A 26,956-nucleotide genomic window follows, 5' to 3' on the forward strand; every position below is an offset into this window, starting at 1 on the left:
TCTTCCTTCCTCACTTCCTTTTCCCTTCTACATAACCTTCTAAATCTGTTTTTATCAGTCCATCTTTCTTTCTTAATATACGCTCCATTCAATTTCTTTTTTTTTTTTCTTTTCTTTTTTTTTTTTTAATTACATCTAGTAACTGTCTTTTCTCTCTCACTCTTCTCAGTAACTCTTCATTTTTTAATCTGCCTGTTCAACGTATTCTTTCCACACTCCCGACATGTCCTACACACCGTATTATTTCCCGCTCTTTTGGCTACAAAACCCTAATTTTCATCACAATCTCCATTCAGTGCAATGGCCCTACACCGTATTACTGGGAGGGCACATACGGCTGCACGGTATCACTCTACCGGTCGATGTAGGAACCGACGTCTCGCTGCATCAATAGCCTTCCCATCACCCGCATACCGCTTCTTGCAGTGTGCATCCTCCATCGGGCCAAACAGACAGAAGTCGGAAGGTACCAGATCTGGGTCATAGGGTGTAGGAGGAAGAACAGTCAAAGGAGGCCGTGGGTGTGCAGACTCGTGTGCAGACTCGTGTGCGTCCTCACTTTGTCAAGGGCAAGCAGTAGTTCGTTATCAGTTTTGTGGAGACACACATGCCGAAGTCATTTCCTCAGCTTCCTGAGGGTAGTGCAATGAACTTCCAATCGATCGTTGCACCGTAAGGGAAGACTTTGAACAGATAAACTCTTTCAGAGTCATAAAAGACTTGTCAGCACGACTTTACTGGCTGAGGGTGCATCTCCGAGTCTTTTCTTTGGAGGAGAGGTGGTTTAGTGCCACTCCACAGCTTCCGTTTCAACATTTTCGACACATTTAATTGGCTGTGACAATGTTTGACAAAAAATTGTCACACTTAGCCTCATAATGAGCAAGCAATTCAGCACAGATAGTCCTTTGTTGCTCTTTGTGGGCTTCTGTTAGGTGGCAATGAACACAGCACGCAAACACTCTGAGTACTCCAACAGGTGGATAAGCGCGTCAGCTCTACTGACAGAGACATCCAGTTAAGCAGCCAGACGTAAGATTGTGATCCACTGATGAGAATGTCTGCACATTCCAGAATTGCAGGAGTAACAGCTGTATGTAGCCAGCCTGCACATGGGAGGTTGGACAGGTTTATGTAGTCCTGTTGTGATGGTGACAGACACAACTCACTTTAGTTTTGTTCACTGCCAGGTCTCCACAGCCATTCTGCAAGTGCCTGTGAATATCTGCAATATTCTGGTTCTCCACCAAATGAAAGTCAATGACAGCCCTCTGCTGTTACTGACACCATTCTGAAGACTACTATAGTGCCACCACCTACCAGAGCATCATGAAACTATAGCACCTAAATCAGGAATATTTCACAATGCCCCACTACATATTCAGTATTTGTTAAACTGAAATTTGCTGAAAAAAGTGTTGCATTATTTATTGAAGGTCCTTCGTATAATGTAGAATCTCCATATTTTGCTGCCTTTTTTTAGACACAATCTTTGCTCAATGGCACCTTTAAAGCTCTTATTGTGTTTTGCTTGTCCAAAATCTTTCTTTTTCTTTTCGTTTTCTCCTAGGTGTTAACTATTCATGATGCTTCAGCAACACAAAATTGAATGGAGATTCTGTAGTGGTTGTAATTTGTGCCCTTTTATATTGGAGTATCAAACATCCAGCACCAAAGAGGCTCATAATACCAATGCCGCCATCTTGGCAAACAAAAATTTATCATCCTCAAATGTTAGCGTAAAGTAAAGTATAAATACTGGAAAATAGCGTTTCTTATGTGTGTAATAGAAGGAAAAGATCATAATGAATATTTACCTAGGCATAACTGTAACGACACTAACACAAACTGCTAATTTTAAAGTTTTTGTCAGCAATGAAAACTAGATACTTTAGAAAACACATTTTAATCACGAGCTTTTTTATTTAACCTATACATCATCTACCACTTTCGGTCACAGAGCGCAGTCACCGGATGTAATGTAAAACAGATCATTTAAAACAATATCCCATTTTCCGTTTAAGCTGATACAGCATCAAAGTTGCAATTATGCTACTGAACATATCTCACATTGCTTCAAGTCAAACAGATAATGTACCACAGAAGCACGAAACAAATATATGTTCTTTAGCATTTCGAGGATAGATTAAGAAAGCTGTTTGTGTGGTTTCACTGTAACACCCTTGATGACCTATCAGTTTAAAAGAAAAATGGGATACGTTTCTAACATCTGTTTAACGTTATATCCAGCAATGGTGGCCTATGAGCGAAACTGGTATATGATGTATACATGTTAAATATAACAGCTCGTGGTCAAAATGCATTATCTAAAGCAGTAAATGGCTGTTGGTTCTCACTTGATGAAAACAAGACAACCTCACTGCTCACTGGGAAAGCTAGATACTGCCTCAAGACACTCTACAGGCATAATTACAAATTAGTACCTTTAATTGATAGACTTACCAGCAGAATGTGCAGCTTTGTTTATAAGATACTGATGAGCCCAAAATTACTAGTGGAGACCCACGATACCACTCTTATCCCTATAGGAGGAGATTACCCTATATGAGGAGAAACAGTAGGTTTCTTTAAAGTGATGTAGAAGTAGTTATCAGTTAGAATAGATTAGCACCAGTCATAATCTGCTGTCAGCACACTTTATACAAAAGCAGCCAGCAATGGCTACTCCTGCCTGTTAATGTGTAAATTGAGTCATCCCAAAACCCTGAAGGCTCTTCCTCCTTCAAGATGGGAATTGCAGGACACAATTTGTGAATGAATGAATGAAGGAGTGCATGAATATGTGAATGAATAAGACCAACACATTCCACACTGTTCTGTGAGACTGCAATTATGACCCGTCAAACGTGCAAAAATAAACTCAACATTGCTCAAAAGCTTAGCAATATTTTTGATCTAGATTGTGTGTCTTTTAACTTGTCAGTGTCTCAACTGCATGCCGAGTTGTTACCTTTAACCCTCCTATTATTCATATTCCACCAGGGACTTCCCATTATCAAACTTAACTGTAAAATGGCAGTGGCGTCAAAGCACCAAATATTCCCTGTCAGAGCACCATTTACTGGCACTTGACAGGTCATACGGAAATTACTCGCCCATGTTATTTTTACGTAAAACTCGAGGTCAAGTCTCGGCACCTACTGGTGATGGTGAGCGAGCCGAGGCTCTCGTTGATGCCGTTGTTGGCGCCGGCGCTGGCCGAGACGATGGACTTGGAGCCGCGCGGCTTCTGCCCGGGGACCTTCACCGTCACATACTGCAGCGAGATCTCCTTGCCGTGCACATCGTCCATGTAGTCCTGGAACAGCACGTGGAACACATTTTAGTTATTTACAAAAATAGCGAAATAAAAACTTTATTTTGTGCACTTCATTTTATTGTTTATCAAATTATTTGCCTTTATATTAAGCACTGTAGAGGTGCCTGAATATGTGCAACAGACACGGCAATTACATACGCTCGATGAAAGTAAACCGTAAGCTGTAACCGTGTCAACGGATGTAAGCAGCAGTAAGAACACAACTCAGGAATCTCTTTACAATTAATAATAGAAGCCGAAGAAATGAATAAAAAGTTTGTGCCACGACTGAGGTTTGAACCCGGGTCTCCTGCTTTCTAGGCAGACGAGTTGGCCATTACACCGCCACAGCAGTATAGCCAATACAGCTGCACGGACTACTCTAGTCGAATGTCCTCCCCGACACAAACGTCAACTCTCACCTTCATCCTATTTTCCCCTTCTTAAATAACCACCACTACTACTGAAGGCTCCTTATTATGACGAAGAGCATTTTATAATCAGAATTTAGCCTTGAAACTGGTTATGACAGATGCACAAAACACTCACCCATAGCTGGTGTTGTTGTAAATGTGTGTTTTTTTAATAATGGTACCAAATTGAGTGGTTAGACATAAAATAATGGAAAGGAAAAGAGAGGCTCTGTTAAAACCCTTTATAGCAAAATACTGAAGCAAAGATAAATCAGCAAAAAAGAAGCAAATATCCAAGATGTCATACAATGGTGTTATTTATAACCTACATCCTTCAATTTTTACATGGATGATGACAAAGAGTCATTTTTTTTTTCAATCTACAGTGGAGTATATGCTAAACTGAAACTTCCTAGCAGACTTAAGCTGTGTGCCAGGCCATGACTCAGTTTTAATCTCTGAGGTAGCTTTAGAAGACATGACTATGAAAGATGAACAGACTTTTTGCAGATGAGCAACTAATCATAACAGAATCAGAAGATACAGTACTAAAGTCAGTCCACAAAATGTATTTAGTATTAAAAATATATGATTTTGATACACCTGTACATAAAACTAAGATACTGGGAGAAATTTGAGAAGAACAACACTCTCAGTAGGATCTGTGCTACAGGGTAACAGTTTTAAATATCTAGGCTACATTCCAGCAACACTGAGTCCAAACTACATTCCTGCAACAGTGACTCCAAAATCAAAGCATTCTCCAGTCCAGTTCATGCAGCACAATGAAGATGCCCTGAGATGATAAAAGTCAGTGTTGAGTAAATGTCAAAGTTTTGTAGAACAACCATAGTGCCTACAGTTCCTTATGGAGCAGAATGTTCGACCCTGAACAGAAGAATCTAGACAACAGGAATGAGGTTTCCACACTCGACTTCAGGATGTGCGAGAATTTACCACATCTGAAAGAGAGATGAAGGGTCAGATTAGGTATAAAGAACATGCTGGAATAACCTGAAACACATAAGGTAAAATGTTTAAATCATACTGAATGGATGACTGACAATGAATCTTCAGAAATAATGCAGAATTATAAAGTTGTGGGGAACCATTGTGGGGGAAGACTACAAAAAGAACTGAAGAGTGTAAATGGTCAGTGCTCTAACTCCCAAGTGTGAGGTTTATAAGGAGAGTGGAAAACAGTGTATCTCTGTTTGTGCAAAACTGACATGTGCCCAAAATACTGAGAAGGTATTCTGGAAGTACAGAATTATACTGCTCACTGCAAAGAATATTAGAAAATAAATACTTTATTAAGAACTTTCTGAGTGCTGTACCAGGAAGTCGACTGGTTGTACATGAGAATAAGAAAGTTTTTATACGCTGATGCTTGCAAAGAAGAAATAGCATCCAGTCACTGTTAATAATGTTCAAGGTGTATACGTGGATGAGGAAAAAACTATACCGGGTATTTCCCGGTTCAAAATACACTTTCTCCCAGATGAAAATACACTTTTTCCGTGGTAACTAACAGTATACTTTTCCTCAGAACTGTAAAACTTATCAGTCCTTTCAACAGTTGTGGTTTTATACACCGGCTTAGAATTTCCTGTCACTTTAGAAAACGAAACTCAGGGGAAAAAACACGTTCTGGAAATATGTCACATGCAGCAACATGTACACTGCATATTTTTGTATTACGAAAGTACAAATACATATTCCACCAATTACCGCACGTTTCTTTCCGAAGGATTGAAATCGAGTTTGTGATGCAGAACTTTTGTAAAACAGTCGTGGCTCGTGTCAAGCGATCTCGCCAGTCGATGACAGTGGATATTCAGAGCATAAGACACATGATGTAGTCAGCCAATAGCAACGTAACTGTTAAGCAGCGTTAACACACAAATAGGAAAAGGTAATGGTTTAAGTTGATATACACCGTGTTGCTATTAGAAAAGAAAAGCTTTCACGTATAATATTGGTTCTAAGATTAATAAGCTGCAAGAGAATCTAACCTTTCACACATAATGTTGATCTTTATTGTACGTATTACGCTTTAATATACATCACACAAATGTGCCAGTAAAATTTTTAACAACAACATAAATGTCTGATCTTCTGGGCTCGAAAATATTTTTAATTGGTCGTCCTCAAAGATTTGATTTTTGAATGAGAGTCAAACGCTCTAAGATTTAAGTAATTCACCGGACATTCGCGCACAGAGTTCATCTTGCGTAAAAGGAAATTTACTTTGAGAGTAACGCTTTTGAAACAACCATTCGGAATATTTTCCCACGATCTGTTAGAAATAGGTTCATTTTGGCAGTTGCCAGAGAGCGCCAGATAACAGGCGTCGTCGCGCGCATCTACGATGGCGCAGGAAGCCTGTGTGCTCACACGTGTAAAACATTCATGTCATAAAAGAAACAAGACAGTCGAGGATACTCCAAGAGCACGGGATTTTGTGGACCAAGGCGATTAACGGTGGAAACCAAATCTGAAACTAATAGCGTATTTTAGGCTTCTGTAATTATGTGAATGTATTTTAATTCACTTGATAGCTCCCGGCCACAGAACTCCGTTTTGTTTTCATTTGACGTGAGAGCAACAAATGAAGAGGAAGCAGCAAACTACCACCTCGCCGCTACAACTGACTGCTCCGTGCTTCTACGATGTTTCCGGTTCGCGGCAGTATTAGATAGTGGCGCTCCCCCTCCCTCGAGCATTTGAGGTAGGACGCCAAAAATTTAAAAAATCGACTTTTCAAAAATATCTTCATTTTGTAGCGCACTTCTTTCTTAAGAATCTGATACATAAAACCTTTATGTTCGAGGGAACGTAAGACATGTTATTTGGCCTTAAGTGTGCCGAAGTGCAGTGCCACACTTCTTCACACAGCATTCTTCCATCGCACGTCTCTGTATTTTGCTGTGTGGAATTCAAACATGTAACTGTAATGGGTGCCATCAAACTATATTCAGGCCAGTGGAAATTAAAATCTCCTGTGGTGCCTCTCCTGCTTCCAGCCTGCCGGTTTGACATCCTGTCCCCTTTTAAAAAATCTCACAATTAACACTGGATGGGATTATTTGTAACCGGCAGAACACTCTTCAGAAAATGTGCAGTCTTTACTGCCTATTAACTAATAACTTGCTGTTTTGTGCGACATAAAATTAAATATAGGATACATAAAACCAGTAAAGACAAGAGACAAGCAAGACAGTACATATTTCTTCAGTCCTTAAGTCCTAGCTTTTTTTTCCTCTCTAATCTTGCTACAGCTTTACAAGACGTGCTTTCCTTTCAGCGAAAGAATCTATTACCTCATCAAAGTTTGTCGAATGTTTTGCTACGTGGAAAATCGAAATATCGCTGTCTAATACTGCGTAAATTGTTAATACAAATAGTACCCAAGACTGGTGTGGTTTCTCGATCTGGTTACGTGTATTTTGTCACTGTCTGATAGATAAAATTAAATAGGCCTGCCTAATATTGCAGCAATTGTTATAGACACCAAATAAACGAGACTGTTTTGGCACAAATAGTCATAAAAATAACACGACAGAATATAATTCACGAAGTACCAATATCAAATGCCTATTAGGCCTACTGCAAGCAAAAAGTTTTATGTTAGGAAATAGTTTCACTTTTCATTCATACTCTCTAGCTTCTGAAGCATGAGGTCGAAAAGTAGTAGTGCGAAATTTTAATATAAATTTGGAATCGTCATATACTTCCGTAATTTGTGTGAGTCCCCGTTTCTTCTCTTTCCTCATTCCAACAAACAATCTCGTCTTCACTAATTCTGTAACCATTCCTGCCAGTGTCAAAACTGCCGGCCGGAGTGGCCGTGCGGTTCTAGGCGCTACAGACTGGAACCGTGCGACCGCTACGGTCGCAGGTTCGAATCCTGCCTCGGGCATGGACGTGTGTGATGTCCTTAGGTTAGTTAGGTTTGATTAGTTCTACGTTCTAGGCGACTGATGACCTCAGAAGTTAAATCGCATAGTGCTCAGAGCCATTTGAACCAAGTGTCAAAACTTAGAGGTTAACTTCACTAACCCTGCCACAATCACCGGTTTAGTTAACCCGCATTTATTCTCCGGTACAACGCGTTTTCCGCGCTACTTCCACAATAGAACTTCAGCGGCTGCTAGCCGGGGACTGTATAACTGGCCCTTAATAGTGTAGCGGTCGGGCCAAAACTTTTCTGTCAAAATTTCATTTTCTTGGCTACACAGAGAAGACAATATGTAATATTTGTTGCCTGTTATTCCTGCTAGTCGTTTATTTCCACTCTGGTAGTATGAATCTACTGAATTCGCTAGTAATTATAACAACACTGATCATGCAAATCCAGTCAACAACATAAACAGCGATTACCATTCACCCGTTCGGCTTTATTCCGCTTGGTTCGTATTGACCCGTCACCTTTCGTCTGCAGGAAAGTTTATTTCTAGATGCGACAGGGATTCCCTGCAGAGACATCACGTACACTAGGCACGCTTTCAAAAATCAACTGACGATTCATTCAGAAATCAACTTTGAATTTGTTCAAAAATGTTCAAAAACCGACAGGGGTGCATTCAAAATCATATGAGTAATCGATAGACCAACGTGCGGTCGATGGTAGTCGATTTGTGAAACAAGATATTTTACCTCAATAAAATGAATTTGGCGTCTCCCCCCAACCCCCCTCCTCCATCTGAAACTGCCGCCCGGGGCAGATACCCCGGTTTGTCCCCGCCCCCTACTTACGGGCCTGTTGCGCATACGTGAATCTGGCAGCTTAGGAGCGCCAGTAAAATTTTTCCGGATAGCATCTGGCTGCCTGCTGCTTTTGATTGTGCAGTTAACTGCCACACTTCTGTAGCCAGAACGAATGTAATGTGAACAGTTGTGACGTCATGCTTATCGGAGGCAGTTTGTTGTTATGAAACATTGCATAGTCTTTAGGAAGACTTTGACACATTTTGCTATTGGCAGACGCTTCTACGAGCACTGTGTTTTGTTGTATATGGTGAGCTTTCGCAACTTAAGTTTTCTTTTCTTTTTTTTTTCTCGTTCGGTAGCGAGATACAGTAATATTCTTTGTTAGAATATTGGTTCTTACCAGTCAAAGTCACAAAAATTTAACTGAAAACTAAAACAATGAAAAATTCCCAGAATTCTAAAAAATTCCCGGGTTTTTCCCGGTTTACACCTGGATGAAAAATTTCCGGTTTTTTCCCGGATCTCCCGGTTGCCCTGGGTCGTATACACTCTGAATGTTATTTGTTTTACACAAATAGTGCAGTTAGCAGTTTCGAATCGGGAGATTCATCTAGAGATGGCTGCTCATATTTATGTTGCACTTGTTGCTGTTTACATTGGTTGTTGGCTGTCGTTCCCCAACTACTAAGGTAAACATAAATGTGATCAGCCATCTGCAGATGAATCACTCAATTTGAAACCAATACGTAGGCTATTTGTGTAAATAAACAGCATTATTAACAGAATCTGGTTGCTAGCACTAGTTTGTATTCTGTACACAGCCACAGAGCTAAAAATGTTAGTTTGTGACAAAATAGCAGACTGAACAATTTTGTTCCAAATGCCAATAACGCTGAGTCAACACATGTTAGTGGTAATAAAGGTACAGATATGCAGTAGTGAGCTTACAAATAGTAGAGCTGTAGGCAACAAAAATCACTTCTCATATATTTTAAGTTTTGGAACTCCAGAGCACAGCTCGCAACAAAGACCGTGCGCCATCTACTAACGCGTGTCTGTCCACGGTTTGACTCTGGGTCAATTCTAGGGACATGCAACTGAGCACCGAGAACACAACAGCGCTGAAAAGACATTTTGTGAAACGACAGCACTTTTCCATTTCTACTCTTCAATTGACGGAATGATCAATTTTGACATCTTCAAATACAGAACACTGTTAATAAGAGATCTTTGCTCATCGTGGTGGTGGTTGTTGTTGTTGTTGTTGTTATCAGCAATGAAACCATAATATTTTTCTCTGCAAAAGTGGAGATCACGGAGAACAATGAGGACATTTGAAACTTTCTGGCAGATTAAAACTGTGTGCCCGACCGAGACTCGAACTCGGGACCTTTGCCTTTCGCGGGCAAGTGCTCAACCATCTGAGCTACCGAAGCACTCCCGCCGGTCCTCACAGCTTTACTTCTGTCCGCGGAAGGCTAAGGTCCCGAGTTGGAGTCTCGGTCGAGCACACAGTTTTAATCTGGCAGCAAGTTTCATATCAGCGCACACTCCGCTGCAGAGTGAAAATCTCATTCTGGAATGAGGGCATCTGAGTGTAGATAGTGGTACTCACGTGCAGGCTGGGGTGGTAGGTGAGGCGGCCGTCGTCGCAGAGTGTCACGTACTTCTTCTTCCACTCCTTATTGAGCGCCTTGCTCGAGCGCTTGTACAGGTAGCCCTGCTTGAGTGGGATGGCGCGTCCGCTGCCCAGCTCCGTGCCGTTCTTCAGCTTGTCCTCGCCCTTCTTGGAGGGAGTGAACAGGTTCGACCGCCTGCGGCTTTTCCTGAAATTCCATTCACAGTTGGCTGACACGCACATGAAAAGGCACGTGTGTGTGTGAATATTCCCTACGTAACAGTATTCGTTGTTTAATTATTAGCTCCAATAATACAATACTAATGATAGTAGTTTATACAATATAACTAACTTGAAGAATCCGAAAAAAACCTCGTCAATAATCAGAACCTTAAATTAAAATAACTAATGGAAAAAAAACAAAAATTAATATGTTAAATTACGCTTAATGTTCTCAACTGCGTAGAAACTTTCAATGACCTTCGGTTTGGAGCTACCTCGATATGCCTCAAGTTTTGTCTGCACCGCCTCGTAATCTTGCAACCACGTGGGCTTCTTCCACAAAAATTATCCAGAAGTACACAATCTGTGTTCTTCTAGTACGAGTAGCACTCCAGCTTGTGTGTGGTGTAAGACTTGCGCCACCACCTCTGAGTGATACCACTTATGTAAATAACATTTAGTATTCTGATTACTTGTCGGGTGACGAAAACTCTTAAAAATAAACATACTATCGTGTTACTAGCTACTAATGTATTTATATGAACTGAATTATAATATGTATACTGCTACACAAGAGATCTCACAGTGTTTGTACGCGGGTTGGGCAAAAATATGGAAACACCACAAAAAACGCACGCTCGAACATAAATGCAGACGCTAGACAAGCCCGCAGGTCGCACTGTCGTTTCTCACCTCGGACGACACCTGTGCAATGTCCTCGATACGTCGCAAGTGCCGGCCGTGCTCACGACGGTGTTGTGAGCATTACATTAGAGATAAACTGTGCGCAAATTGTCGGTGCTTCCGTGACCGACAGAGATGAAGTGTTCGGTGTCTCGAGACGCCCGTACCGTAGATTTCTCCGCGTACAGGCAAAGTTGAAAAATAGCATCCACCGAGTCACAAACGGGGACGAATGTGTGTGTCGAGTGATCGTAGCAGGTGGTCACTGGAGAGGATCGTGATGAAAAATGTGACGACAGCAGATGTCGCATTCGCAAACATCGTCGGCACTAAAACGGCGTATGCGAGGAACTGCAGAGCGACACGGAATTCGAAACCCGTCATCGGCGATGTATGTGGTAATAACTGGAAAATGTGCTGCCAAAGCCATAAAACCTGGTCTGTGGAGCAATGTAAGAAAGCCAGATGAGTTTTGTTATACATTTCGATAGTGACATGTAGCAGGTGTTGACTGACAATTTGGGCAGCCGTACTGTGGTATCCCACGGGCATGGGTCACACTAATGCCGAGGATTATGTGAGCATTTTGGCCGATCAGGTCCATACCACTGTACAATGTTTGCTCCCCACTAGTGATGCCGTGTTCCGAGATGAAAAGGCCCACGTTCGCAGGACGAATTGTCGCACCTGCCCTGGACGCCACAGTTACCATATTTTAATACTGTTGAGCCTTTGTGGGCGAACTATGGCTATCCACCTCTATCATTGTTCCTTCAGCTTGTCACTATTTTGCAGGAAGAATGGTTTAAGATGCCCCTGAAAACCATGCAATAATGCATCGAAGCTTTTTTGAAAGCCATCAGTTTTCCTACACAATATTACACATGATAATGTATTGTGTTTTTGCTGTTTACATATTTTTATCCATGCCCTGTACTTTGCTTGTTAATGCTTGCATATCACATCATGACAAGTACGTTCTCACAATGTGCGCGCGAGCGTGTGTGTGTGTGTGTGTGTGTGTGTGTGTGTGTGTGTGTGTGTGTGTGTGTGTGTGTGTGTGTGTGTGTGTGTGTTCTATCATAGCACCCCTGCATAGTTTGTCAGTAGGCAACAATCACTGTGGGGGTGACGGGTGACACACACACACACACACACACACACACACAGCACCCATATTTGTGTGTGTGCGTCTGGGGAAAGGGGGGGGGGGGGGGGGAGGGGAGTTGGGTAAGCAGTAATGTGTAAGCAAAACCCTTGAACATTCACCAAATTTTCAGTTGAATGTAGTAAAATTGTAGTTTCTTTTTTCATTACTGTTCACATTATTACCAACCAGAGAATTAAAATAAAGCTGCGAAGAAAACTTAACATTTCAAAAAATTCCAAAGTTTTATATACTCTGGATGATTCTAAACGGGTAGGTCACCATGTGGAAGAACTAATCACATAAGGGAGGGTTTGTGCTGGAGTGTGTGAGTTTGAAGTGCTAGCCGCATTAGAAACAACTTGGAAGGAGTTTTTGACTGACATTTCTGATGGTTAATTTGCAATAATTGTACTGATCAAACTGAGATAATCTTAAACTTTGCGCGTGGCCGAGCGGTTCTAGGCACTACAGTTTGGGACCGCGCGACCGCAGGTTCGAATCCTGCCTCGGGCATGGATGTGTGTGATGTCCTTAGGTTGGTTAGGTTTAAGTAGTTCTAAAGTTGTAGGGGACTGATGACCTCAGAGCCATTTGAACCATTTTTTAAACTTTGTGGCAAATCCCATTTCCCACTTTCTGTGAGCTGCTGCCTCAACTGTTGGACTGCCTGAGCATGCCTCCAGGCCTCACCACCGAATTTCATCACCACTTGTAATCCTACCTACGATTTCCGAAGACCACTACCAGAAATTCTCTTCAGGAGTACGTGTGATATCATTTCTGCTAATTGCATCTCTATTAGTTTCATTTCCAATGAGATATTCCACTAGCAGTGTCTGGAAATCATATGAAGAAACACCAGGGACAAAGTACGTTTGTAACTAGAGTATGTGTGAATTAGAAGGAGTGAAGTTGCAGGTCAGGCAGCCAAAAATGTATACGTGGGGGTGGTGTGGCACTATGAGCTGCCTGCCTCCTCCCCACGTACGTCTCTCTTGCTACTGATGTACAGGGCCTCTTCCATTGGCCAACAAAGAGAGGTGAAGTGATGTTAATGTGCTTCCAGATATGCCAAAGTTTTATGATGCACTGGCCCTTCCTTTGTCAAGTTACACTCCCAGTTACCTGCTCGAAAGACACCTCATTTCCTCGCTTCCGTAAGTGCTGTGGATTGTCTAGTTTTTTAGCTGCCGGTCCCACAGTGGAGATAGTCTGAAGGCCTGTTCAGGATTCTGCCATTACATGTCTCCTGCACTATTTGGGCTCTAAATGTTAACCAAATATCGATGATACAGGAATACATAAACTGGGACCAGCAGCTGAATTTGAAACAGGAGGATAGTCTGTGAGTAGCAAAAGATGCTCCACTGTGAACATACGAGGGTCATTTCAGAAGTGCTGCACACTGCGAATGTACGGCCGTTATGGTGGTATGACCAAGTTGAAAGTCATGTCAGTAGCGAGCAAGACTCCATGTGTGGCCATCGTATGTGTTAGCTCGTTTGTGTAGCTGTGTCACGAGTAATTCAGTTTTGGAATTGAAGCACAAAGTGAATCTTTTTGTGAAGAACCCACTTGTGTTCCGAAAGAACAAGCTAAACACAGTTGACGATGGCGTGTTTGTTGCTTTTAGTAGTTTATCTTGGCGCAAAATTGAAGTAGATAGTCCCTATGAGTTAGTATGGGCACAGGACATTCTTGCCAACCGGAATAAAATGATAATTGGATCCTTTTACCTATCCCAATTCAGATGATGCAATTGCTGAAAGTTTCAAAGAGAACTTGAGTTTAATTTTAAACAACTCATACAATTATAGTTCGTGACGACTTTAATTTACCCTCGATACGTTGGCGCAAATCCATGTTTAAATCCGGAGGTATGAATAAAACAGCATCTGAAATTAGGTTAAATGCATTCTCTGAAAATTATTTCGAGCAGTTAGTTCATGAACCCACACGAATAGTAAACGGTTGTGAAAACACACTTGGCCTCTTAACAACAAATAATCCTGAGCTAATAACAAGCATCAGAAAGGATACAGGTCTAGGCGTAGCGAGGTTGAATATTGTAACTCCCAAAGCCTCCAAAAATAAACGAAAAACATACGTATTCGAAAAAGCAGATAAAATTTCTCTTGACGCCTTCCTGAGAGACAAACTCCACTCCTTCCAAATTAACAATGTAAGAAATAGTATCGGCAGCAAATGAGAGATTTATACCAAATAAATTACAACACGACGGAGCTGATCCTCCTTGGTACACAAAACGGTCAGAACACTGTTGCAAAAACAACGAAAAGAACATGTCACATTTAAACGGACGCAAAATCTTCAGGGGCTCCGACTTATAAAATATATTTGTGGGAGGGGGGGGGGGGATACTGAGGGTCTTACCCCGGAAATTTTCTAAATTTTAGGTGAAAAATAGTGAGTTTTAAAGTTTTTTTTAACATTTTAGTCTAACCTCTTCATCTCAGAGAAGCACTTGCAACCTACGTCCTCTCAATTATTTGCTTGACGTATTCCAATCTCTGTCTTCCTCTACAGTTTTTGCCCTCTACAGCTCCCTCTAGTACCATGGAAGTCATTCCCTCATATCTTAGCAGATGTCCTATCATCCTGTCCCTTCTCCTTATCAGTGTTTTCCACATATTCCTTTCCTCTCCGATTCTGCGTAGAACCACCTCATTCCTTACCTTATCAGTCCACCTAATTTTCAACATTCGTCTATAGCACCACATCTCAAATGCTTTGATTCTCTTCTGTTCCGGTTTTCCCACAGTCCATGTTTCACTACCATACAATGCTGTACTCCAGACGTACATCCTCAGAAATTTCTTCCTCAAATTAAGGCCGGTATTTGATATTAGTAAACTTCTTTTGGCCAGTCATATGATCAACATTAGAACCCCGAAAACTGGACTCTGGATAACTCGACAAGCCTGATACGTTTTTTGGCTTTGAAATAAATAAATAAATAAAACATATGCACACACGGTATTTTGTAAAAAAGCTAATTTAATTTACAGTAATAATCAAGCTTATAGACTATTACAGAGCAGTGAATATATAAAAGTTAATGATTTAATACAGTATGCCTAATATTTTCAGTCAATAAGTATGTAATTAGCGGGTTTTAATTGGGTCTTACACCCTAAAAATATTTAAGTATTTGAAAATAACTAATACAGTACTACAGTAATATAGTAACACAGTAATAAACTAGCACTAATATTTCGAAACTGTAAATTTAACATTATGTATGTATTTCATTCTCTATTTTATAAAGATTTTTAATATTGCTTAAATGCCATTACTAGGGCTGAGTGTCTTTGGAAAGGTGCAAATGTCGAGTGTCTGACTGGATTACTGAATATGAAGTCGTTGATGAGTGGTCGGATATCCAACTCATCAGAAACATCTCGGTGAGCATGAAGAACAGCCAAGTTGTTTAATCGCTTCTGTCCCACTATTGATCGGGGATTTGATTTCAGACGTCTAAGGGTGCTAAATGACCGTTCTGCTGTTGCTCTCGTGATTGGAACTACTTGGAGAAGCTTACTGCACTTCACTACTTCACATAACATTTCTCCAACTGCAGGCTCTTGTGTAATGTACTTTCTTACATCACTCTTTTTTTTAAGACCAGTTGTTTTTTTATTAGCGATATCGGCTAACATATTCAAGTGTAAGCGTAGTCACTCAATGTCTAGGTCATTTTTGAAAAACTCAGTAGATTTTTCCAAATTTTTTTCACCTCTGTTGACTAAAAGCAAGCACTCTTGTTCAGCTGCAATGACCTGTGCGAGTCCAGTTGAAGCAAACCGCTCGGTAATGCAAGACTGCACCATTTCACAGGCTTCAGTGTAAATAGATTTGTAGTATTCCTTTGGTGTTTTGAAAGTGTGCGGTGATCTGGCTTCGTTATTTTCATACTTCTTTGGTACACTTCGATTCCGAGAAAGCGAAGGATCAACAACTTGTGAAGGTTTTTCTTTTAAACACAATTCCCAAAAGTGTTCAAAACTATCACGCCTTCCATTCAGTATACAAATCAAGCCCTCATCTATTTTTTCCAGATCAGCAGCACTTAGATGACGGCACTGAATTTTTTCATTGACATCCTCTACTGGGGGTTCACTGCATGGCAATAAAGACGTAAAAAGAAATAAGTCTTGAACATTTACTCAACGTAGCCTGCACATTTGTAACCTGCCTCTGTTTTGTCCTCTGCAGAAACTGTTTCAAAAAACGTCTAGAAGTTCTTCAAAGTTTTTCAATATTCTCAAGATACTAGAAGCTCGCATAATCCATCGAGTAGGGCAAAGGTGTCGTAGACGACCAGCTTGGTCGTTGGCGCTCTGACAGCGCATGCTTCTGAAAGCATATGGTGTTTATTAAGTCCTTGGCTAAAGTCAAAATATCCCTCATAGACGTAAGGTGGCGGAGACTGTCTTCAACTGTGAAGTCTAAACTGTGCAGTGCACATTATGTGCTTTTGCTTGTATATCCAACACTTTTTTAGTCCTTCAAACTTACCTCTCACATTCGAGGCACCACCATAGCACTGTCTTCTTATCCATTGACAAATCAAGACGAGCAAAAACGTCTTTTAAAATACAGTATGAATACAAAATGACACTTGTTCGTGAATCGAAGAATCACTTGTTTCGTCAACCATAATAGCAAAATGTTCAGTCTTCTTGATTGAAGCCAATACCTTTCTCAACACAGACTTTCGTAGTAGATCAATGATCGCGTTTTGAGTATCATGGGACGTCCATTTATACCCCGAACGCCACAACCAATCTTGGACTCCGGAAGAATGACATGCCTGAGTTTAAACAATTGAAAAGAATTGAGTTTTCATCTTCGTGCCCTCTAATTACTAGTCCTTGTCAGTACAGAAATTGCACGGTAGTAAAAATTGTCTCAAGAGCTGAACGGCCTTTCTTCATATCACTAACTGTTCATTCAGCTGGGAGACCACACTTCGGTTAGTGGTAGAATTGAGTTTCAGAACACCTTCTTTATGTGTAAACATATTTTCACGAAGACGGAATTTTTCCAAAGCCTTTTTCCAGTTAGAAAACTCTACAGAAGTAAACTGATCTTTTTTTTGAAGAAAATTGTAATATATTTTTAGCATCTGCCTCTTCGCAGGTTTTTCCAAAAACCTTTTCTGTAAATGCTTCATATCCTAGCCGTGTACATTTGACAACCAAGACTTCTGAAATGATCTTCCCTTTCCAGATTGTCCAGGTTTTGGCTGTGAACGGTTCTCGCCTGAAGACGACGAAGCAACAGATGACACAACAATTGTTGTAGGTTGCAGTATCATCAACTTCCAAGCGCGCCTTTTTTGGTAACAAATCTATCCATTGCAAACTTAATTCACAATACACTAAGAGACTAAGAGACATAATGTAGTCATATAAAATAGTCCACTAGACATTAATGTCGGAATACTAAACATGATTGCAGCATGCACAGAGCGAAACTATCCACACTGAATGACTGCGACAGCAGGGTTATGTCTCGAAGCGTCAAGGCGACGCGAGGCGGAGGGTTCCAGGCGCTTCTGCTCCAGTCCTGTTGTCGCTGCAGCACCGTAACACTATCATGACTCACACCATTCGCTATCAGTTAACCTGCTTACTAACATAATAATTAGTTGCTTTAACTCATTACTGAATTATTTTACAAGGTAATTATCGTCAAACAAAGAAAATAAAAAATTCCAACATCATTTTGTGATTTTACAAAGCATAACATAACTAATAATTTTCTTAAATTATCGGGGGGGGGGGGGTCTCCGGCCCCCAAACGAACTTAAGAGGGGGCTCGGGCCCCCTCAGGCCCCACGGAGTCGGCGCCAGTGAAAATCTCCGAGATTTGCGTTCTTTTACAGAAGCTCAAAATTTGGTCTCAGACTTCAATGCGAGATGCTTACAACAGTCTCCGCAAAGAATGTCTCGAAACCTGATGGAAAATCCAAAGAGATTTTGGTCTTATGTAAAGTATGATAGCGGCAAGACACAATCAATGCCTGCTCTGGGCGATAGCAATGGAAATACTGTTGACAGCGCCGCCAAAGCAGAGTTACTAAACACAGCCTTCTGAAATTCCTTCACCGAAGAAGACAAAGTAAATAATCCGCAATTTGAATAAAAAATAGCTGGCAACATGAGTAAGGAGAAGCAGATATCCTCGGAGCAGTGATGCAACTTAAATCACCTACAAAAGCAAGTCTTCTGGTCCAGACTGTGTTTCAGCATGCTGATACAATAGCTCCATACTTAATAATCATATACAATAGTTTCCTCGACGAAAGACTTGTATCCAAAGACCGGAAAGTTGCATAGATCACACTAATATTCAAGAAAGGTAGTAGGAGTAACCCACTAAATTACAGACTCACATCATTAACATCGATATGCAACAGGATTTTGTAACATATATTGTGTTCAAACATTATGAATTATCTCGAAGAGAATGGTGTATTGACACACAGTCAACGCGGATTTAGAAAACATCGTTCTTGTGGAACACAAGGGGCTCTTAACTCATATGAAGTGTTTAGTGCAACTGACAAGGGATTTCAAATTGATTCTGTATTTCGAGATTTCCAGAAGCATTCTGACACTGTACTGCACAAGCGGCTAGTAGTGAAATAGCGTGCTTATGGAATATCGTCTCAGTTATGTGCCTGGATTCATGATTTCCTGTCAGAGGGGTCACAGTTCGTAACAACTGACGAAAAGTCCTCCAAGGTAGTGTTCTAGGCCCTTAGATGTTCCTTATCAACATAAACGACTTAGGAAACGATCTGACCAGCCGTCACTGGCTGTTTGCAGATGATACTGTCATTTAGTGAAGTCATCAGAAGATTAAAACAAATTGCAAAACTATTTACAAAAGATGTATGTATAGTGCAACAATTGGGAATTGACCCTAAATAAGTGTGAGGTCATCCACATGAATGCTGAAAGAGACCCGTTAAACCTTGGTTACACGATAAATTAGTCAAATCTAAAGGTCGTAAATTCAACTAGATACCTAGGAATTCAGTTAAGAACAACTTGAATTGCAAAGAATACACAAAAAATATTGTCGGGAAGGCTAACCAAAGAATGCCGTTTTATTGGCAGGACAATTAGCAAATGTAACAGATCTACTGGAGAGACTGTCTACACTACTGCTGTGTAGTGCGTGATCCTTGCCAGATAAGAATTGAAGGGTTACATCGACAAAGTTTAAAGAAGAGCAGCACGTTTTATATTATCGAGAAATAGGGGACAGAGTGTCATTGAAGTGATACAGGATGTGCAGCGGACATCATTAAAACAAAGGCGTTTTTCGTTGTGGCGAAATCTCCTCAGAAATTTCCGTCACAAACTTTGTCCTCCAAATGAAAAAATATTTTGTTGACGTCCACCTACATAGCGAGAAACGATCATCATAATAAAATAAGGGAAATCAGAGTTCGTACGGAAAGATATAGGTTGTTTTTTTCCGTACTCTATACCAGATTGGAATAATAGATAAGTATTATGAACACTCTGCCAGGCACTTAAATGTGGTTAACAAAGTATCCATGTACAGGGTGATTAAAATTAAAGTTAAATTTTCAAAACGCTGTAGAAACAACAACATTTGTCAGAACGACAAATTGCAACGGAATATTATCGGTGAAGGGGGAACACGTATGGCAGAAAAAAAGGTGTAAAAATTGATCAATAGATGGCGCTGTATGAGTCAGAATACGTAAATGAAACCATCTGTCATGCGCAAGACCCATTGAAGTTGGTATAAACACGTCGGGTATACGACTTTTCCTCCTTTCGCGTCTGCGACGTTCGCCATGCCTGTCTCAATGCAGGATGGCGCTCCAGCAGAAGTTCCTGGCAGAAAGGTTTGGAAAAAAAAGCGTTGGTCAGATGACTGGCCGTTTGTCTGGAGAAAATGATTTGGAAATTCGAAAAGACGGGTTCTTTTGGTGTGCAACCTGGTAGAGGGAGGAAGCAAACTGATTCGACGTCAGTGGACGCAGTGGCCACAGCAATGCAGGAGGACACGAGTGGTGGTGTGCAGACGTGTGGTGCACACTGGACACTGGACGTACCCGTGAGCGAGGTGTAAAATGCTGCGAAACATCCTTCTTTGCTAGCCGTTCAAAATTAGCCATGTGCACGAGTTGCTTCCTGTTGACCTGCCAGCAAGAGAGGCCTTTGCTTTAGAATTTCTTTCTCTCGTGGGAGTGGACAATGATTGGGCGTGGAAGATTTTGTGGACAGAGGAAGCCCACTTCCATCTGACAGGACATATCAATACACAGGACTGTTGAATACGGGCAACGGAAAATCCACGCGCAAATCCGCCAGTGCCACTTCGTCCTGAGAAGGTCACTCTCCAACAGCGTGGATGTGTGGATGGGATCATTTCTATGCAAGATGGTGCACCTCCGCACAGTTCAGATCCAGTTAGGCAGCTGCTGAAGCGCCATTTCGGAAATGCTAGAATTATCAGTCGCCACTTCCCTGCAGCCTGGCCATCCCGGTCACCTGATGTGACTTCTGGCTGTGGGGCTATTTGCTGCGTTGAAGGCCTCGTACATTGCGTAATACATCTTGAACGTGACCCTGGAAACACTTCGATCGGTAGTGGTACACGCTATTTCTCGATTTCAACTTTTTTCAGAAAACGGTGGACAGCATATTGAACGTGTTTTGTGCGAGGTGCACGGAAATTAATGATCCAATTTGATTTTGATTGATGCTTCTCATGCGGTTTTTTGCCTCAGAACAATTAAAAACCGATGTGATTAATGCTTTTTATGCGGTTTTTGATCTCAGGACAACTAAAAACGATTTTTCCCATCCGATGGGATATGACCTGGCCTTGGTGTGTGGGCTTACGTAACTAACGGTATCACACCAGTACACCCATGCACACTGAGTAGTACAGTTTGTTTAACGTCAAATGTACGTCTTAGGCATTGTTGTATGATTCATTTGTCATTTGTAGTCGCCCCACTATGAAATTGTGATGCTTAGAGCGCCATCTATTGCTGCATTTTGTAACTATATTTTTCTTCTGCCACACGTTTTCCCCCTTCTCCAATAATATTGTTGCAACTGCAAACAAAACTCAAAACCAGAATGAAATTTTAACTCTGCAGCGGAGTATGCGCTGATATGAAAGTTCCTGGCAGATTAAAGCTGTGCGCCGGACCGAGACTCGAACTCGGGACCTTTGCCTTTCGCGGGCAAGTGCTCTACCAACTGAGCTACCCAAGCACGACTCACGCCCCGTCCTCACAGCTTTACTTCTGCCAGTGCCTCGTCTCCTACTTTCCAAACTTTACAGAAGCTCTCCTGCGAACCTTGCAGAACTAGCACTCCTGGAAGAAAGGATATTGCAGAGACATGGCTTACCCACAGCCTAGGGGATGTTTCCAGAATGAAATTTTCACTCTGCAGTGGAGTGTGCGCTGATATGAAAGCGTCGCCCTGCAATTTCTTTTCATTTATCCATATGAGGAGCATCCTTTCCACATCGTCCAGAATATAAAACCGTTGTTTAGGTACTCTTGTTACTCCCTTTGAAGCACCTATCTCCTTAATCTTGTCTTGTCCTTGTTCTTGAGGATAATGCAAATAGTTGATGTAGACCGATTGTACGGACGTGCCAAATCAGCAACATTCACACCACGTTCGCGTTTCTCAGTGATTTTACGTTTCATTTCTAGGGCCATTTTGTTTCTCTTATAGTCGTCTTCTGGCTGCTTTATCATCGGGGACATTTCTACGGAGGTTATTAAAATTTGAACAATAAAAGCACTGTGTGAACGCAAGTTTAGAAAAATGTGTGGTCACAAGCTTCACTAAGGTGGTAGCAGAAATAGCGCTAAGCTTAAAGACACAGCTCACATGCCACCAGAGGCAATGAAAGCCGTTCACATGGCTGAACGTTTCCCCCAGGCGGACGGTCACGTCACACTAAATCGTCGTCACTCGTTATGCGAAACGTCGCTCGGTAAGCGAGAATTTTTTCTACAATTCGTTTTGCTCGTTATGAGAATTGTGCGTTATGGGAGGCGGTCGTTGAGCTAGGTTCCAATGTACTACAAGCGGTTTCTTCAAAATGTTTTGCAGCCAAAAATTCGTCGAAGAAGACCTGACATACTTTCAGCACAATAATGCAAGATCGCACATTGTCCTACCAGTGAGAAAACTCTTCACAAATAAGGATGAGAAATAGTTCCTGACTGAGCATACCGTACTCGTACGAGCCCCACCGGACTTTGGTTTGTTTCCCAACTCCGTGGAAAATGTTTAGATACAACTGTTGAAATTTCTAGTCAGATGACCTGGGTAATCAGATAGCGCAACAATGAAGGTGCCCGATCCGGAACGGAGTACAGAAGATGCCAAACTGTTGGGAAGCTGTCATAAGCAAGAATGGAGATTATATTGAAGGCCCGTAAAAGTATTTTGTAAAATGAATTATCTATCTAACAGTGTACAGGGGTTATGAAATGACCCTTGTATAAAACGGGACAAAAAATATATGTGTCTCCCTCCGTCCCTGTCTATTCATCATCATCATCATCATCATCTAGTTTCATATCATGAATTTTCCTAGGCATCCTAATCTCATCCACTCTCTTCACTTGCCGATACCAGTTTAAACTCTTTTCGTCAGTCTTAATTTTTAGAGGTTCTCGTGTGTTATCATCCTATCCATTCCACTTTTCATTTTTTTCCATTTCTGTTAACCTACTGACTTCTCAAAAGCTTCATGTTCACAAATTTACCACAAATCCTCCTTTGCTTTTCACACTACTGCACGGCACATGCTCAACCGAGTTACATATAGGTTGTGATAGGAGGAAAGCTACAAAGTTTGATGGGTGACAGTCTTGCTGATTGTGAACAAAACACACACATCAAAAGAAGTTTTGCATCACCCTGGTTCCCAGAACTCCTGAAGATAGACGTCTATGGATATTGAATCACAGACACAGTCCCTTTGACTGATCAGAGATGTCACTAAACCCACCCAAAAAAGTAAACAACCATGCATGAACAGCGCCTATTAGACGGAGGGCGTCCGACAGCCGATCAGTTCCAGTCATTCCACCAGGAAGGAGGTACACGGCTCGTGTTGTCTGCAGTTCAACCATGCCTAGACGGTCAATACCGCGGTTCGATCGCGTCCGCATTGTTACTTTGTGCCAGGAAGGGCTCTCAAAAAGACAAGTGTCCAGGCGTCTCGGAATGAACCAAAGCGATGTTTCTCGGACATGAAGGACATACAGGGAGACAGGAAGTGTCGGTGAGATGCCTCGCTCAGGCTCCCAAGGGCTACTACTGCAGTGGATGATCGCTACCTTAGGATTACGGCTCGGAGGAACCGTGACAGCGACGCCACCGTGTTGAATAGCGCTTTTCGTCCAAGACTCAAACTGTGCGCAATAGGCTGCCTGATGCGCAACTTTACTCCCGACGTTCTTGGCGAGGCCCATCTTTGCAACCGCGACACTATGCAGCGCGGTACAGTTGGGCCCAACAGCACGCCGAATGGACCGCTCAGGATTGGCATCGTGATCTCGTCACCGATGAGTGTCGCATATGCCTTCAACGAGACAATCGTCGGAGACGTGTTTGGAGGCAACCGGGTCAGGTTGAACGCCTTAGACACACTGTCCAGCGAGTACAGCAAGGTGGGGGTTCCCTGCTGTTTTGGGGTGGCATTATGTGGGATCGACGTTCGAAGCTGGCGGTCATGGAAGCCGCCGTAACGGCTGTACGATACGTGAATGCCATCCTCCGACCGATGGTGCAACCATATCGGCAGCATATTGGCGAGGCATTCGTCTTCATGGACGACAATTTGCGCCCCCATCGTGCACATCTTGTGAATGACTTCCTTCAGGATAACGACATCGCTCGACTAGAGTGGCCAGCACATGTTCTCCAGACACCTATCGAACATGAACGGGATAAAAAAAGCTGTGAGTACCGGGCGTGAGTCGTGCTTCGGTAGCTGAGTTGGTAGAGCACTTGCCCGCGAAAGGCAAATGTCCCGCGTTCGAGTCTCGGTCAGGCACACAGTTTTAATCTGCCAGGAAGTTTCATATCAGCGCACACTCCGCTGCAGAGTGAAAATCTCATTCTATGAACGGGACAAATTGGAAAGGGCTGTTTACGGAGGATGTGGCCCACTAACCACTCTGAGGGATCTACGCCTAATCGCCGTTGTGAAGTGGGACGATTTGGACCAACAGTGCCTTGATCAACTTGTGGATAGTATGCCACGACGAATACAGGCATGAATCATCAATGCAAGAGACTGGGTATTAGAGGTACGGGTGTGTACAGTAATGTGGAATACCACCTCTGAAGGTCTCGTTGTACGGTGGTACAACATGCAATGTGTGGTTTTCATGAGCAATGAAAAGGGCGAAAATGTTTATGTTGATGTCTATTCCAATCTTCTGTACAGGCTCCGGAAGTGTCGGAACCGAGGTGATGCAAAACTTGTTTTCATGTGTGTAGTTCATACGGACATGTTCCTTATTCGAAACGGTTTTTGTGATAGAAGGACTTTTATAAAATTTTTTTGAACAACTCTCAAACGGCATACTCCAGAGAAAACGTGCCACAGTATAAGATCAAACTATATTATCTACGACAGTGGTGTGGGCTGGAGCAATGAAATAAAATTTGTACCAACATCTGGATTCGATCCTGTGTCCCCTGCTCACTAGGCAAGTGCGCTATCTTTTGCATCACACTGGTTCTCCGGCTACCGCAGCTATACGGAATAACTTAGTACGTCTTCCTCCCCGATGCAAATTCAGATTCACCTCATTGCCGTTCTTGTTCTAAACTCGCATCAGTATTGACAAGGCTCTCTGACATTGCAATAGCTCTTTAGCAATGTTAGAAATGGGGTTAATCCTGCCTGTAGCTCAGATGTCTATGATATATATCAGTCATATATATTTGATGGTCCTGAGACATAATGAGTCTGACCTTTATGTACAATAATGAGATAGTCTGAAGCAATGAATTGAAGTCAATACCAGTGTCAGGATTTGAAACTGGGTTTCCTGCTTACTAGGAGGTGGGGCAGCCTATTTGTCAATGTGGTGCAACGGATAGTGCATCTGCCTGGTAAGCAGAAGACCTGGGTTCGAATCCCGGTGCTCGTACAAATTTTAGTTCATTATTTCAGCACTCATCACTATCGTAGATAAAGATGACACTCAATACGTCTCAGGAACATCAGCCATACGTTATGAACTATATTTAATTTTCTACAAATAAGATCGTATTCATCTTTTCTTTAGGAATAATGGTTAGTGTGACGAAAATACTGAAAATCTGGTGCAAACCACATGTTCTGTATCTGAGGTAGTTTTTGTATACCAATCTGAAGTAGTTTCCTGACTTGATAGGGCACAAGTGTCCCATTTCAAATAGTTCATCTCAACTTCCTCTACACGACTCTGTTACATTGTAAAGAATGATAGTGCCCGAGTAACACAGAAAATAATAATGCACTTTAAACGAGTACTGTACTGGAAACGATTGCGAATGGGGCCTATTCGAAGCGTGTACCTTTTCTCCCGACTCAGCCTGTGTGCTTACGAGAGACTGCCTCGCCTTAACACTGCGGGCGCCGGACGGAGCCTACCTGGAGGTGGTGGGGGTGGAGGAGGGCGTGGGCAGGTCCTTGTCGCGGCCCTGCGCGGGCGGCTGCAGGTTGTCCAGCGCCTTCACGTTGTTGTTGTCGTGCGGCGCGGCCTCCAGCTGCCGGTTCGAGTCCTGCTGCGCGGCGGGCGCGGGGGCGGCGGCGGCGGCGCGGTGCTTGCCGGCCGACGACAGGGTGTGCACCTGGCGCAGCGAGCCCGCCACGCTCGCCGCCTCCTGCGGGAGAAGCAGCGGGTCGGCGCGCTGTGCACTGGCGAGCGGGGCAGCGCGCGGCGGAGAGGTGCGGCCGGGCCGGCCTACCTTGTGGCTGAGGGTGCTGGCGTGGCTGGGGGAGGCGGCGGCGGCGGCGGAGGCGGCGGAGGCGGCCACCAGGCTGGGCTGGCTGCCCCCCAGCAGCGTGCAGCTGCTGCCGTTGTTGGTGGGCGACGCCTGCTGCTGCTGCTGCTGCTGCAACACAGTGCCACGAGGATTGGTACCGTATCATTTCCTGTTGTTAACAGCGGTGGGTGTCCTGCGCTACTGTGAATGCCAGAGCCGGTACCCAGGGATTGGAGCTATTTTCCGATCTGGGAACGAAAGGACGCTCTTTGCTTAAACAATGTGTTTACACTGACAAGGAAAAAAAACCGGTTAAACATACAATACAGCCGTAATTTATCCCGAGGACATGCAGCTTTACTGTATGATTAAATGATGATGACGTCCTCTTGGGTAAAATATTCCGGAGGTAAAATAGTCCCCCATTCGGATCTCCGGGCGGGGACTACTCAGGAGGACGTCGTTATCAGGAGAAAGAAAACTGGCGTTCTACGGATCGGAGCGTGGAATGTCAGATCCCTTAATCGGGCAGGTAGGTTAGAAAATTTAAAAAGGGAAATGGATAGGTTAAAGTTAGATATAGTAGGAATTAGTGAAGTTCGGTGGCAGGAGGAACAAGACTTCTGGTCAGGTGAATACAGGGGTATAAACACAAAATCAAATAGGGGTAATGCAGGAGTAGGTTTAATAATGAATAGGAAAATAGCAATGCGGGTAAGCTACTACAAACAGCATAGTGAACGCATTATTGTGGCCAAGATAGACACAAAGCCCATGCCTACGACAGTAGTACAA

At 42.6% G+C, this 26,956-nt stretch overlaps 1 protein-coding gene and 1 non-coding gene across 4 annotated transcripts in view; both read right to left on the bottom strand.

Moving 5' to 3' along the window:
* Positions 1 to 26,956, bottom strand: part of LOC126293339 (centaurin-gamma-1A) — a 304,641-nt gene that overhangs the window by 61,513 nt on the left and 216,172 nt on the right. The window contains exons 6-9 of one of the 3 annotated variants that reach the window (XM_049986532.1): positions 26,144 to 26,290; positions 25,827 to 26,059; positions 10,061 to 10,271; positions 3,163 to 3,319 (exon numbers count right to left, since the gene is read on the bottom strand). In XM_049986532.1, coding sequence (XP_049842489.1) covers positions 3,163 to 3,319; positions 10,061 to 10,271; positions 25,827 to 26,059; positions 26,144 to 26,290 — 748 coding nt within the window. Of the gene's footprint in view, positions 1 to 3,162; positions 3,320 to 10,060; positions 10,272 to 25,826; positions 26,291 to 26,956 lie in introns of all 3 variants that reach the window. The other 2 variants (XM_049986531.1, XM_049986530.1) reach the window with 2 other exon arrangements.
* Trnas-cga (transfer RNA serine (anticodon CGA)) lies at positions 21,344 to 21,418 on the bottom strand. The gene has a single exon. It is a non-coding gene; the product is annotated as a tRNA-Ser (tRNA).

Source organism: Schistocerca gregaria, chromosome 10 (genome assembly GCF_023897955.1).
Source record: "Schistocerca gregaria isolate iqSchGreg1 chromosome 10, iqSchGreg1.2, whole genome shotgun sequence".
Lineage (NCBI taxonomy): Eukaryota > Metazoa > Arthropoda > Insecta > Orthoptera > Acrididae > Schistocerca > Schistocerca gregaria.